General features: G+C 32.9%; 1 protein-coding gene across 1 annotated transcript in view; it reads right to left on the minus strand.

The window, feature by feature from the left end:
* Window positions 1–322: 322 nt before the first annotated feature.
* LOC144962810 (BTB/POZ domain-containing protein 19-like) overlaps window positions 323–15393 on the minus strand; it is a 17359-nt gene continuing 2288 nt past the window's right edge. The window contains exons 2-7 of the mRNA XM_078896084.1: window positions 13972–14188; window positions 11750–11803; window positions 9522–9650; window positions 5544–5675; window positions 2481–2606; window positions 323–1875 (exon numbers count right to left, since the gene is read on the minus strand). Coding sequence (XP_078752210.1) covers window positions 1741–1875; window positions 2481–2606; window positions 5544–5675; window positions 9522–9650; window positions 11750–11803; window positions 13972–14188 — 793 coding nt within the window. The 3' untranslated portion in view covers window positions 323–1740. The remainder of the gene's footprint in view (window positions 1876–2480; window positions 2607–5543; window positions 5676–9521; window positions 9651–11749; window positions 11804–13971; window positions 14189–15393) is intronic.

The following is a 15393-nucleotide window of genomic DNA, read 5'->3' on the forward strand; positions in this document are numbered from 1 at the left end:
TGTGTGTGTGTGTGTGGGGGGGGGGGGGGAGGGGGGGGTTATATCGAGATTTCATATATAATATATATATATATATATATATATATATATATATATATATATATATATATATATAGAGAGAGAGAGAGAGAGAGAGAGAGAGAGAGAGAGAGAGAGAGAGAGAGAGAGAGAGAGAGAGAGAGATTGAATGAAACTCGATGACAAATATTCATAGCGCCAAAAATGCTTTGTATCTTGTTCTGCCTAAGCAAAACTAAGAACATCAGTAACCAGAGAACTACTCAAATTTCACTTTATAACAGCAATGTTGTAACAAACAAGGGGTGATTTAAATTATCTATTTATTTATACTTCATATATCATAATTTTGTTATATTTGCTATTTTTATTAAGATGAAAAATAAAATATGATAAAAAAATAAAAGTAATAATTCAAACATAAAACGTCGACAATATTATAAGGTATAATGATTAACAAAAAGAGGAGAAAGTAAAAAAATAAAATCTTAACCGCTGCCCAAATAATATGAGGATTATTAAGAACTGCACAAGGAGAGAGTGGCTTTTAACTCTTTAAAGACGAGAGGGAATATTTTTAAAAATCATAATACGCCCCTGCAATTTCTTTGGTTTTAAATGCAGATCTAAACATTTTCACAAAAAGGTAATACAACCATCTCTTGGTGAAAACGTTAAAATAAGTCATTTATGAAATATTATAACTTTAAGAGAAAAAAACCCAACAAAACAATAAAAAACAAACAACAACAACAAACAAATAAATAAATGATTTAAAGATGAATTAGCAGATCAATACCTTCCAAGAAAGAAGTGAGTGACATCAATTTGAGCTTACAAGTCATAATAATAATCAAATCAGTATTGAATACTCTAAATTTTGTATAAAACAACATGTTTATGGACGGAAATAAGAAAAAAAACCGAGTTCATTTATTTATGGCTGTGTTGTAATAAATAGTACATAAATATAACTCTGGGGATGGTGACATGAAATAGAATAAACAAAATCAATACATCCTGTATTCATAAAAAAACCTTCCACTTTTGATAAAAATGAAAGATAATAAAATAATAAGAAATACCATACAAAGAAAAGTATTACACAACAATCACATGGTTTAAAAAAGACACTGCCATTTGACCTAAAATAGGACACATTTCTCACCAAAATTAATTATATAAGTAATGATATCAACTCGTTTGAAAATTATAGTGAATGATTTTGATAATACATAATCATAAAAACATCACAGTTCCATAAAGCAACACTTACCAACAATGCATTTTAAATATTTTGTATATATATTTAAAAAAAAACAAACAAAAAAAACAAAAACAAACAAAAAAAAAAACTTAAATAACTCAATATAATGCTGTTCTATGGTTCACATCAAGTATGTACCTAAAGCGGTAAAAAGACAAATAATGACTTCAAAATTATTAAATATTATGATAAGCTTGCCATTATCTCTTTAAATTGTCATTTCGCAAGTTTGAAAATTTTTAAAACCTATAAACTCATCAAATCATCTGTTAATTATGTTTGAAAACGGTTCTATTTTCAAATGGTCTATGCAATAATTGAAAAAAAAATCGTATTAACAATAAATAAAGTAGACCTGAGTCTCTAGGATTTCTTATAAAATCAAATCTCAAATGAACAAAATATTTCAACACTGACTCTCTGATATTAATGTCTTTGGATGTCATACAACGTTTTTATTTAGAATTATTTTCTGTCAAGTATCTGTGATGTTCTCGAGAAGCTGTCCCTCTTCGACGTATTGACAAAATATTCTCCTTCTCCCCTTGTTTTAAGGCATGAAGTTTCCAGGCGTAAGCAAAGAGTCCAACCTGTGAAAATAAAAAGTTATTATATCTAATTCTATTGCCGATTCATAATTCAATATAACTTGTATTATTGGTGATGGGGTCAGATTATGGCGCTATAAAATATTTATAGTACACACCCACAGTTGCAGTATGCACAATGCACTTCACTAAGTTTAATTCATTCTCTTAGCAGGTCATATTGTGTCCTTTTTGTGACAGCGCTTTTATAATATCATGCCATTCGTCTACAGCCTTGAGCAGTTTTCACAGATGAGTGGATGGGGGTAAAGTAAAATATACTATATTCCAGGTAAAATGTTTATTGTGAATGCTAATATGCTTGAGAACAGAACAAAACAAGGAAAAAAAACACACACACACACAAAAAAACAACTTTCTTCATTGAGTAGTAAAATAGTGATGTCAACTAAATGTAAGATACTGTGGGTAAGAACAGCCAGACCCACAGAAATCTTAAATCAACCAGCCAGTCATAATCAAGCTGTTTAAGAGGCTACATCCAACAAAGAAGAAAAATATTGAATCACCTATATCAACAAAGCTAAATGAAAAGTACAGGTGGTTGTTGGTAGAGATTGTAATATGAAAAGAAAAAAATAACTTACAGGAATAAATTCATCTTTTTTGCTTTCTTCCTCTAAAGTGGTTAGCTCCTCGGGGGAAAGAAGAGGCAACCTGATATGTTTGATTGCTTGTCGAGCCACTTCATATGCTTTCTTTGCACTGATGACCTGTCAATAAAAATAATTAGTATTGGTATACCAGTTTTTCATGTTAACATTATAAACAAAGATTCATAGTCTGTTGACTCTGACAGCCGCATTTTCTTACCTTCCAATCTCTATTCATAGAGATATTGAATACATTTATTTTGTTACATAGGAACATTTATAAAAAATCTAAAATATTGAAATAAAACTGTATTAGGTCACAATAAATGCATACTTTAACCAATAAAGGTCCTTTATAAATTAAAAAAAAATTAATGGTAGGCACATTCTTTCAATTTGCGCGATCAATCCTTTGCTCAGTGCTTTTCATGGAATGCACAACAATCCAGCAGTGATTTTATGAGATATTTTGTTTTTCTTGCAGTTTTCATTTCGCTCTACTTGATATTATGTCAATTGTCAATTTAAGATTGTTATCTCGTGCATTAGTGCCTGGCCCCAATTATTTCTTTTAATGTTGATATTTAAATAACCCACAGGGCCATTTAACCCACTGACATGACAACATGAGTCGTGGCAGTCATAGCAGTGTAGTTGTGATGATGGTGGTAGTAGTAGTAGTAGTAAAAGCAGTACTGATCTGCAGAATGAGTACCACTCGATAGATTGTTGCACATTTTGAGAATCCATGAACAGAGTAATGATCTATCAAGTGTTATTCATTCTACAACTACCATCACCACCACCACCACCACTACTACAATTACAATTCTTACCACTACTACCATTACTACCACTGGTAACACTTGATTGCTGGCATTCTGTGAATCCATGAAAAGCAATTGATTGATAATGCATATTGAAAAAACGCGTCTAACATAAAGATTAATGAATACAGACTTGCCAAAAACAAAATATCTTAAAATCGAAAGCTGCTTAAAGTGGAAACCGTGTAATTGTTAAATTATGACTATGAATAAACAGACTCAATAGTGAACAAAATAGTTGATAAGGAATGTCTCTGGCTCAGACTGTAGTCTTCACTGACTTATAATAGATGGGCTTCAAACTTTAAACCACTGCAAAATAAAAATAAATTTTGTGCTCTGTATATCCAGACACTGTGATAAACTATGAGAAGTTGGTTAGTTTTAACACACATTCTATTCGTTAAATTTTCAGCATTGTAAGGCCATTCTTATCACAATTAAGCGAATAGCCACAAATGTTTAATTTTTCTAATTCTATATCTATGACAACAAATCTCCACTTAGTTTTTTTTTCTCCATAGTCCACTTCGAAATACATGATCAAACATTTTGATTTGTTCCTCTCAACCTGTGATAAGTATTGTCATGAATCTTTGCATACAGTCTTAGATTTTACTAGACCTAATGAATCCTAAATATGAATTATGTGAGATTAATGTGAGGTGACGTTGCTGTAAGATGCTTCTCGCCTTGCTTGCAACAGCGTTGTTGTAAATGGAATCAAGGCTGTCAAGTTTGATATTGATAATTTTTTATGCCTCCCTGATGATTCGTTGGAGTTTGCATCTTTGTTTAATATGGCACACTCCGTACCATACTGAAATTCCGTATGTGAGGACGCTTAAAACCAGGGAGTTGTATACTTGTTTGAGCGTCTTTGTGCTGACATCAAACGATCGTAGTTTCCTTAGAATATAGAGCCGCTGGGCACATTTTTTGTGAATAATGTCAGAATGTGTTGTGAAGCGGAGGTCTTTGTAGATGGTAATTCCGAGGTATTTGAAATGGTCAATGGTTTTTACAGTTTGGTCATGGATTTTTGTATGTGTTTTCTGGATGTTGTTTTGTCGAGAGTAAAAAAATTGCTCTTCCGTCTTCGTTACATTTAACTCTAACTGGTTGTTGACACACCACAAATGAAATTTGTTGATTTGCTGGAGGTATGAATTTTCTGACTGGCTGTCATTCAGGAGGCCAAGCACTGCTGTGTCGTCTGCGTATTTAATGATGTCACAACCCGGTGTCTCTGATACGCAATCATTTGTGTATATGATGTAAAGCAGCGGAGAGCTTACGCATCCCTGAGGACATCCGTTTGAAAGGGATTTTGACGCTGATACACTGGAACCGAGTTTGACAGTTTGGGATCTGTTCACCAAGAAGTTATGATACCACTCAATCATGTAGTGGATAGTTCAGGGCATGGAATAATCTGTCCCCGCGGAATTATGCCATATTTGGGGCAAAATTATGCCAATATGCCAAAAAAAAAGGAAAATTATGCCATAAATTATGCCATAAATTATGCCAAAAATCCGACATTTGTGCATGTTCTTGCGTGCTTTTGTAACCCCCAAAATCTAATTTTCACAATAAATATGAATACTGATAGGTTTAAAAGCTATATTTTCATTAAAAACGACTAAAAAGCAGAAATATATACCAGACTATTGTTTGTTTTGTTTTTTAGGGTTTTACTGCGCTTGCAACACATTAAGGTCATATCAGCGCCAGTAAAGAGGAAGAAAATGGGATAGTAAAAAGTTCTAGAATTACAATTAATAAAGCACCCAAGAAAAAGTAAGACAAAGGGGAACTAGGAACAAATCGGGATCAGATGTAGATTCCAAGAGCATACCACCAATGTACTTAGTTTGAGATCATCTATAAGTTTCATCCGGACACAAGCACAAAATCCAACAAAGAGGAATACACTCAAATGCTTACATTATATATTGAAAATAACAAATATAATAATACTTAACAGAGAGATGATTTACGAGGAAAAAAATACAAGGCCAACATTTTCTGTAAAAAAAAAAAAAAGAGGCAATTTTTTATTGTTTTTATTTTAAGCTTTTTGCTGACGGATGCGGAGTCGGATGCGGAAGGCCACAGGATGCGGCCGCATCGGATCCGATGCGGCCGCATTTTCCTGGAGGGACAGAATAAATAATAATAATATAATAATAATAATAATAATAATAATACTATATCAATTGCCTACCGAGTTGACATTGGCCCACTCCTTTACAGATTTCAAGAGTTCCAGTTCATCCATATCAAGTCGACTGGATCTCAAGATGGACACCAGCGTATCCTCACTGATTTCTTGAAAACCTTTGGATTTAAATACGTCCTGAATAGGAAAGAAAGAAAAAAGAATATTAAAATTTGATTAAGCAATGCCCTATTAAATCAAATATAGACCATTAAAAAAATACCAAAAAAAAAACAACCCCTTTTTATTCTCATTTTACATTGCCTGAAAAACTATTAAATGTTTGTTTGTATACTTTTCTATATCAGTCTTTCGTATCAATCTGTTTCTGTTTCAACCAGAGATGTTATACATACTGTGATTGGACATATAGATTAATAATAATAATAATAATAATACTTTATTGCATCCCAAAAAGGAAATTTTTTGTACAGACGTGTTATAATTTACACATAAGATAAAAATACAATGGAAATAGGATGTATATATATAAAAAAAGGAGCAGCTCTATAACCAGAGCTGCGCTTTATAATATGAATAATTTCAAACACTGTAAAATAGTTAAAACTGTCACTATAAATTGAAAATTGAAAAGATTGCAAAACAAATAAATTAATAAATTAATATTTATATTTTTTTAAAAGTAAAAATGAGAAATAATTATATAAAATGATTATTGCTTGTTGTTATAAAGCCTAATACTGGACGGCAGAAAAGATTTTCGGTGTCTCTCTGTTTTCGTTGAAATAGAGAAAGGGCGACCACTTCTTTCTGACATAATAATTGATGGTCTTAGTGGATGATACTGGTCATTTAATATTTTAGTTATTTTATTTATACAAAATTTCTCGTATAAAAGATCTACATCGTCAACATCATTTATATAGCGTTTAATGGATTTTTTAATATTTGAATTTATTTTGTTCCTTTCCACTGCTAAGCAATTGCCTCCCCAAGCTGTTATACAAAATGACAAAACACTTTCGATGACTGCTCTATAAAATAATGTGCAGAGGGTTTTATCTATTCTAAACTGAGAGAGTTTTGATAAAAAATATGTACGTCTGCACATCTTATGCCTAATTATTTTCAAGTGTTCATCCCACTTGAGCCTGTCATCAATCGTTACACCAAGGTATTTGTAGTGAGGAACTCGCTGGACGAATTGGTCCTTTAATTTTAACGGTTCTATCGGTTCCTTCACTCTCCTAAAGTCAATCACTAGCTCCTTTGTCTTGCTTATGTTAAGCTCTAGGTGGTGGGCATCACACTAAGACACAAATCTATCAATTTCTTGCCTATAAGCCACTTCGTTGCCATTTGTTATGAGGCCTTGAAGAGCGGTGTCATCTGCAAACTTTATTAAAGGTACACTCAGGTTTTGACTTCTACAGTCATTCGTGTATATTGTGAATAATACAGGGGACAATACACAACCCTGAGGAGCACCAGTATTTGTAGTTATACAGGAAGATTTGTTTTGTCCTAATTGAACATATTGTGCTCTCTCCGTAAGAAATTCGAGCACCCAAACAATTATATACTTGTTTAAATTCAGACTAGTCAATTTTTGAACAACCAACTGAGGTTGCATTGTATTGAACGCTGAAGAAAAATCTGCAAAAAGCAATCTGCAATAGCTCCTAGCGTGATCTAGATGCCTGTAGATGTTGTTTGTAAACAGCAAAATGGCATCCTCTACGCCACGTCCTGGTTTGTAAGCAAATTGATGACTATCACTCAATGGCATAAACTGATTCCTAATTTTAACAAGAACAAGTTTTTCTAAAGATTTCATGACTATTGAAGTCAGTGCAACAGGTCTGAGATCGTTCATAGTTTCAAGTTTTTCTTTTTTTGGAACAGGAATAATTTTTGAAGTTTTCCAAATTTCAGGGATCGAAACGCATTGGAGGGACCAGTTAAAAATATGTGTATAAATGGGGGAAAGCTGGTGGGCACATTCCTTTAATAGTTTTCCTTTCAATCCATCCGGCCCAGCAGCCTTCCTCTCGTTTAGTTTCGAAAATACGAATCTCGTTTCCTCTTCACTGACCTCAATAGTCATTTCATCTTCCAAAGCCCTGTCTAATTTTATGTTTTTCATTTTCAATATCAAATTTGTTTGCTGTGTCGAAACGTGAATAAAATTTATTTAAAGTTTCAATTTCGATATCTTCTGATATAATCGTGGGCTTTGGATTATAGTTCACAGCAGTTTTAAGCCCCCGCCACGTGTCCCGTATATCCCCAGAAGAAAAGCATTTTTCAATTTTATTTTTGTACTTATCTCTACAACTAGATATTACCCTCTTTATCTCTTTTTGTTTTGTTTTCAGATCTTTTTTGTTTCCACTAGTATAGAGAGTTTTCTTTTGGTTCAATAAAAGTTTTAGATCTTTTGTTATCCAAGGCTTGTTGTTAGGATAATATTTTATTTCTTTTTTTACAAGACACTAGCTGTTCACAGAATTTTAAATACTCACTCACACAGTCATTCAGCTCATCCACACTATCACATGATTCGATAAAAACATTCCAGTCAGTGCATTCAAAACAACCACGCAAATCTTCACACACACTTCCGTTCCAGATCTGTACACTTTTCTTTACTGGTTTTACACGTTTAAAAACAGGGCGGTAGGTGGGGAGTAGCAAGAGCATGCAGTGGTCAGATAAACCTAATGGGGCACGGGGTAAACATTTATAACTATTTTTAATATTACACAGGAATAAATCTAATGTTTTTTTGTCCCTTGTCTCGCAGTCCACGTATTGATGAAGTCCCGGGAGAGTAAAATCGTTACATTGGTTAAAATCGCCAGTGACCATCAATACGGCATCAGGTGACTTAATTTGAATGTCCTGTATTTCTTTCCTCAAAATATTTTTCGCTGTGGTGTTGTCTGATGATGGTGGAATGTAGACGTTGATGATGATGACATGAGTATATTCTCGGGGTAGATAATATGGTCGTGACGAAACAGTAATAAATTCAATATAATCGTCACAATACATTTTCTTTATCTGACTGTTATTGGGGTGGCACCATTTGTTGTTAATATATGTGCACACCCCACCCCCAGTTCGTTTATTTACATTAGTCCGATCTCCTCGAAATAGTGAATATTGTTCAATATTAAAACATGATGATGGTATGTGAGGAGATAGCCAAGTCTCTGTTAACGCTATTATGGAGGCTTGACGATAGTCACTATTAAAACGACACAGTGAAAACAGTTCATCAATTTTATTTTTCAGTGATCTTACATTACCTGTCACTACACATGGTAAAAATGGACGAAAAGGCCGTCTGTTAAATTTTGTTTTTATTCCTCCTTCTCTGTTACTGTACATTCTGAAAGGCCCCAACATTGATCATGAGTTAACACTAACAGGGAAGTTGTTCCATAAGTGGAATGCAATGGAAAGAATGAGCATAGATGACGATCAATCTAGACATTCTACTATTACACAATGTAATGGTAACATATTTGTTGGTAAACTGTAGGTATGAGAGTTGATCCATAGATGTGGAAATTTAATTTTATGAGATGTTTTAAGTTTCTTGCAGTTTTCATTTCGCTCTATTTGACATTCTGTCAATCATCACTTTAAAATTTTTATCTCGTGTAACACTGTCTGATCCCAATTATTTCCCTTAATTTGGATATATACTTACTGTAAATCACCCACATGGCCAGTTAAGCCTGACATGCCAATCAATGGAAACATGCAATGCAATGTAGCTTAATTTTTCCATAAAACTTTATTGGAAACTGCCATCAGCAAATAATCTATTTTGACAATTTGTATCGACAGCAAAACCTTGTTATAACACTACAATTAGGACCTTGGTAAGACAGGAGGAAGTATCATGCGTTGGTAGTTTATTTGTTGTCAATGTATTGAGTCCCTGCCTGGTGTATCGAGGGCAATATGGCGAGGTTTCACTACAATTTAGAAAAAAGAATATCAACATACTACTGTGTTGTCCTCAATGAAGACCATTGCTTTCTCTTTCAGGTCGTTTTGGTTGTACGTTACAGCAGCCTGAATCACATCACAGGCGTTGGAGGTTGTCAGATTTTCATCTAAGAAATCAACACAAATCTAGAGAGAGAGAAGAAAACGTCACAAAGAAAAGTGTAGTAAATAACATAACTTCCTGCTGGAGATCATGTAAATTTCATATTAAGCCAAGTTATCAAATTCAGATCGGGAACAGCAAAAATCAAAATAATAAAAAAATTATAGAACAATAGATAATATAAATCTTTAAAAAACATTGCTACCGTAACTAAAATGTAGTGCTCATAATAACTTTTATCCACTATACTAACATAATATTGTATATTAAATAAATAAAAATGCATCACTTTTCAACTCTATAACTTTTTGACAAAAATGAAAAATGAATCAATACTGATCTGTCTTATTTATGTAAAAATCTAAATTTGCCCCGGCTATCCATACAAGCAGGAGTGCTGTGTAGTAAGAAACATATCTGATTTATTACAAAATTTGGATTGTTCAAGTTCGATGCTTTGCCTACTGAACCATACCCTAAACCCAATCCCGGTTTTTGTGGCGTTTAACAGACAGTAATATTAGCTTGCTATCATTAAGACGGTATGTTGGACTATTGCAAAGTATTAATGCATTTTCTGCCATGTCCAACAAACCCAGCTACCTAATCAGTCCTGGTGAACATAGTAATAAGAAGAAACAACAAAAAATGTTAATTTAACTTGAGATGGAACCCCGTTTATTTGCACTTTAAAAAACCCTTTTCATTTTTTTCTATATTCTGGGGACACCCATAAAACAACATTCGATTTATCTGGGAAAAAAATCGAGCTAAATGATCATCGTACTGCAAAGTTACTGCCTTGGTTTTTCTTTTAAATTTCTTACATTAAAAAAAAAATTATCAAGCTTACATTTTTAGTATATATTTGTTTTGTTTTTTACTTTCTTCTATTTTTTTTTGGATGGTATTTTTTATTGGCGGGGAAACTTGAAAGTCGGAGGAGGGGAGGGGAGAGGAAATTCATCATTCCTTTACAACTGGCCAGGGTATATCCAGTCAACCTTCATCCTAAAGCAACCACATTTGTCCATACCATGGAGTGAATGAAAGTAATCCTTCCATCTCTTTGTCTGGCAGCAATGTTTTCGATCAGCTAATCAGATTGTATCAAGGTATTATAAGACTCTCGAATTGGACATGTGTGCTGTTTTCATCATCAAGAACCCCATTTTAACGCCCTTTCAATGCAATATGACACCTTTTCATCTCTAAGCATACAGCCCACGCCCACCATAGTTTACAAGAGACTAAAGACAAAACAAGACAATCTTAACCCCCCCCCCCTCTCTCTCTCTCTCTCTCTCTCTCTCTCTCCCTGCTCGCATTTCAGATATTGAATTAACTTATGAATAGTTATGACATCAGGTTTGAAGGGACAAAAACTTCCTGAGAAGGAAGCCTTGTCCCCTGTCATCATCCTTCAACAGACCTGTCTTGTACTACGAAAAATTCGTAGAAATACGAATTTTTGGCTCCAGCTACAGAACTGCATAAGCCTCTTTGACTCAATAAATCTTGTTGAAAATGAAAGGTTTAGTTTCGTAGAATTTATATTCAGGACTTTGAAGCATTTTAGATCATGCTGAGGACAAATTATTTATTTCTAAAGCTATCTAAAGTGACTTTTTCTTTTTTTCCCTGGAAACTACGAATTTTTGAAACTCCAAGTAGGCAGCTCGGCATTAACTACCCGGGGAACTATCCACCCAGTCCTCCTTATAGTAATAGGGTAACTGCTCACTGCTTCTTTAAGTATACATGTCTACTTCACAATGTATTCAGTGTCGCTTCTGATTTCACCCCATCCCCTTCTACACTCATTCCCTCCTTAGAAGAGCCAGCAAGTAATGATGCATAAATATGAAAGCTGGGCGTGTAGTTTCTTTCCTCTATGGCGAAAAGGAACAATGAATACATATTTGTACTTTGTTACTAGCAACAATGAACTTGATCATAATTTCCCTCTTGAACTCATAACAAAAGCAGAGTCAACTTATGTGGTGTCAACTGCATTGCATTCTGGGACATGCATTCGGGAAAATCCTCAATATATTAAAGTAAATTCATGGAGCAAGAATAACAAACAAGCTCAAAAAACAGGTACAAAAATAACACTTACATTTCGGAGATCATCAAGTCCATACTCAAGGGATGTTGCTAACACATCAATTGCCTGAAAATTTAAATTTCACACATAATTCAATATATTTTTCAGATGGATGATCAAACAATTTCAAATAATTTATAATTGTCAAGCCTTTACCAGTCAAAAATATCACATTAATTCTTTTTTAAAAAAAATAGGATTAGGGTCAAAATTATTCCATGTTAAATTTTTTACCAGCAAGCACAGAATTACTGATAAATTTTTAGATTATAAACCTTCTTTTTTTTACAGATTGATATACGAGTAACTTGCAAATCTTTTCTAAATTAAGGTTAATTTTATATTCATTGACTTAAATGGTTATTTATAAAATCAGCTAGGGATAATGATAATTTATTTGATGTTGTAAATTGCCATGTGGCCACCCTGCCACCAGATTCATTTATGCAATCCTACAGACTTTATTACCTGATTTTGATCATTGATGGCTCAAAAGATTTAACACGACCTGTATGTAATAATTTTGATCCCCAACCCTATTTTTGTTTTTTAAAGAATGGATGTGATATTTTTTTTACTGGTAAAGGCTTTACAATTATAAATTTGTGTGGCTATGTGGTCCAGTGGTATGACACTCGCTTTCAGATCAGAAGGTCCTGAGTCTAAGATGTAGTTGAGTCCTTGGAAAAGGCTCTTTACTCACATCCCTCACAGTACTCAGATGTAAAATGAGTATCTGGCCGTAAACAATATTGTCTCTGTCTGAAAAAAAATTTGTAATATCGCCTAACAGGTGTCATGTCTTGTTCCACATGTTAAGTGGTGTTGGCTAGGGACCCCTTGTAAAGAGCTTTGAGCACTTTAATGGATATTGCGCTATATAAAAGCTCAAGTTTTTTTGTTTTTTTAAATTTGTCTCGATCTATGTTAATTTTCTTAAAACAGCAGTTTAATAATTAAAATGGACGAGTGCCTGTTCGTAATAGCTTTCATTTCCTCTGAATGATTGTGGGTTCTCCATTAGTTATATTTTAAACAATCATACTAGCGATGCAAAAAAGAAAAAAGTGAATACAAGACAAATACTCATAAATTGTGGATATGGTTTGAAATTTGATATGTAATAATAAATGTTATGCTGAAGAAGCTGATGGAATTACTTTGAGCACAACAACGTTTGAGTTGCTAACGGTAATGGATGGTTTTGATCAGAGCTACACGATGATGCTGATGAAATAAGTAAAATATAAATATATGGTATTGGATAGAATTATTATTATTATAATTATTATTATTACAAGCTATGCCCCGATTTGATCTGGATTAGAGATTAATTGAAAGCACAATATTTAACGTGCATTATATCTTTCAATTGCACTTCATTTAGATTCTGGTATGGATTTTTGCTTTGTTAACATCAAAAATTGAAAGACAACACATGACTCCTTTGTGTTACAAAAATCTTAGTAAACGAAAATATTCTGAAATCTAAAATATTATTTCATCAGTGCAAAATATGCCCCAAAACACCTTTAAAGATTTTATATATATTTCAAGCCTTGAAAGAATATTTTAATGTCCTGTAAACTATTCTTTAATCGTTCTTTGTTTAAGGGTCATATAATCTTTCATCTATTAGTATAAGATTATTATTATCATTATTATTATTATTATTATTATTATTATTATTATTATTATTATTATTATTATTATTATTATTATTACTATTATCATCATCATCATCATCATCACCATCATTCTTACTGTTAATATTATTATTATTATTATTATTATTATTATTATTATTATTATTATTATTATTATTATTTGTTAAAAATACACACATTAATAAATATAATGCAATTTTCTCCTTTTGTGTTTACAGAAATTTTAATACTTGATTGACGGGTTGTAAATTTGGCCTAATTAAGTCATTAAGAATAATTAAATTTGCAGTCTAATTAGGGAGAAATCTCTTTTCTATGCATGTTATAAGTTAAAAAAGAAAGAACATTACAATGAGAAACCTTTTATCAGACAACCCGACGATGGCCGGAATGGACTGCCGCATAAAACTGAATTGACTCATTTTCATATCAAGTCAAAAGAATGAATCTGCCCTGAATTAAATGTAGAATTGCCACGAGACTCTTTACTCCGTTTTAGTTCACTGAAACATTATCATATAATGATAAACAAACACATAAGGCATGTGCAAAACACATGATAATTACCGTTTTTGAAGACAGAGTGACACAATTTGTATATATGAATTCCAACATGGCCAAAAATATATCAGGTGACATATCGGAAAGAACAAGAGGTACATCTTTTTCTGTTGCTCCTGACTTTTCAGCAAACATGGCTTTGAACACAGCGCACCTTGCTGATAAAATACAACGATGTGCAAAAACTGGTTTCCGTGATGAACCAATTAAAAATTTCACATCACTGAAAAATAATAATAAACAGAAAAATTAATCTTTCAAATAAAATAAACACAATCAGATACGCACACAGACACAACACATAGACAAACACACAAATAGGAAGTAGATAAGTTCGTGGAATAGAGTAGACAAAGCATATCAAAGCTTGAAATTTCGCATATATCATGAACCATCTATGGGAATACTCTGAAATGATAACCATTTTTGTTGCTTGCTGCTATGAGTATAATTTGCATTATAGGTAATAGATGGTGCCAATATGAATAATGAGAGAGAATTGTAATGATTATCTTATAATATATTTGGCAAATTGGATTATTGGTAACATCAACGCTCCGAAACCACTAAACCAATAGTCACCAAATTTTGTATGGTGTTTACAATTGACATGAAGATGGTTTGCGTGTATATTGCCTGTGAGAAACTTAAGAGTTTTATTTGATACCAAATTAAACATCTCTGTCCATGTCACTAATGTAACCAGATCCTGCAATCTTTATCTTAGATCTATTGGTGCTATTCGAAGGCTTCTTGATATTAATACTACTAAACTTCTTGTTGTCTCTTTGATTCTTAGCCGCCTTGATTATTGCAATAGCTTGCTCTATGGTTGTGATAATAATGTCATAAATCGACTCCAAAAGATACAGAACAAAGCAGCTCGACTGGTAACGTTATCTAAAAAGCGTGAGCATATCACCCCGATTTTGGAGGACCTACACTGGCTACCTGTAAAGTTTAGAATTGAATTTAAAATACTCACCCATGTTTTCAATTGCTTAAACAATTCTGCTCCTGTTTACATTCAGGAACTTATCCACCTTTATGAACCCAGTCGAAATTTAAGATCTGCTAATTTAAATATCCTAAGGGAACCCCCAAAATTGCTAGTTTTTCATGAGAAATCCTTTTACCACCATGCCCCCCGACTGTGGAACTCCATCAGTATTGAAACTAAAAATAGTGAAAATCCATTTATCTTTAGAAAACGGTTAAAAACTGAGCTTTTCTGTAGGGCATATAATTTGGACTCTTAGTATGTATTTTATTATAATATATTATGTCATCATCGAATTTATGTGGTTTTTATCATGCCAGTTTTATATTTGTATATCATACATGTTGTGTTGATGTAAAGCGCCAGTGAGCAATTCTAAATTGGAACTAGGCGCTATATAAGTTCATTATATTATATTGAGATTGATT

The sequence above is a fragment of the Berghia stephanieae genome, chromosome 1, assembly GCF_034508935.2.
Source record: "Berghia stephanieae isolate SIO BIC M18660-M18661 chromosome 1, UCSD_Bste_1.3, whole genome shotgun sequence".
Classification (NCBI taxonomy): Eukaryota; Metazoa; Mollusca; class Gastropoda; order Nudibranchia; family Aeolidiidae; genus Berghia; species Berghia stephanieae.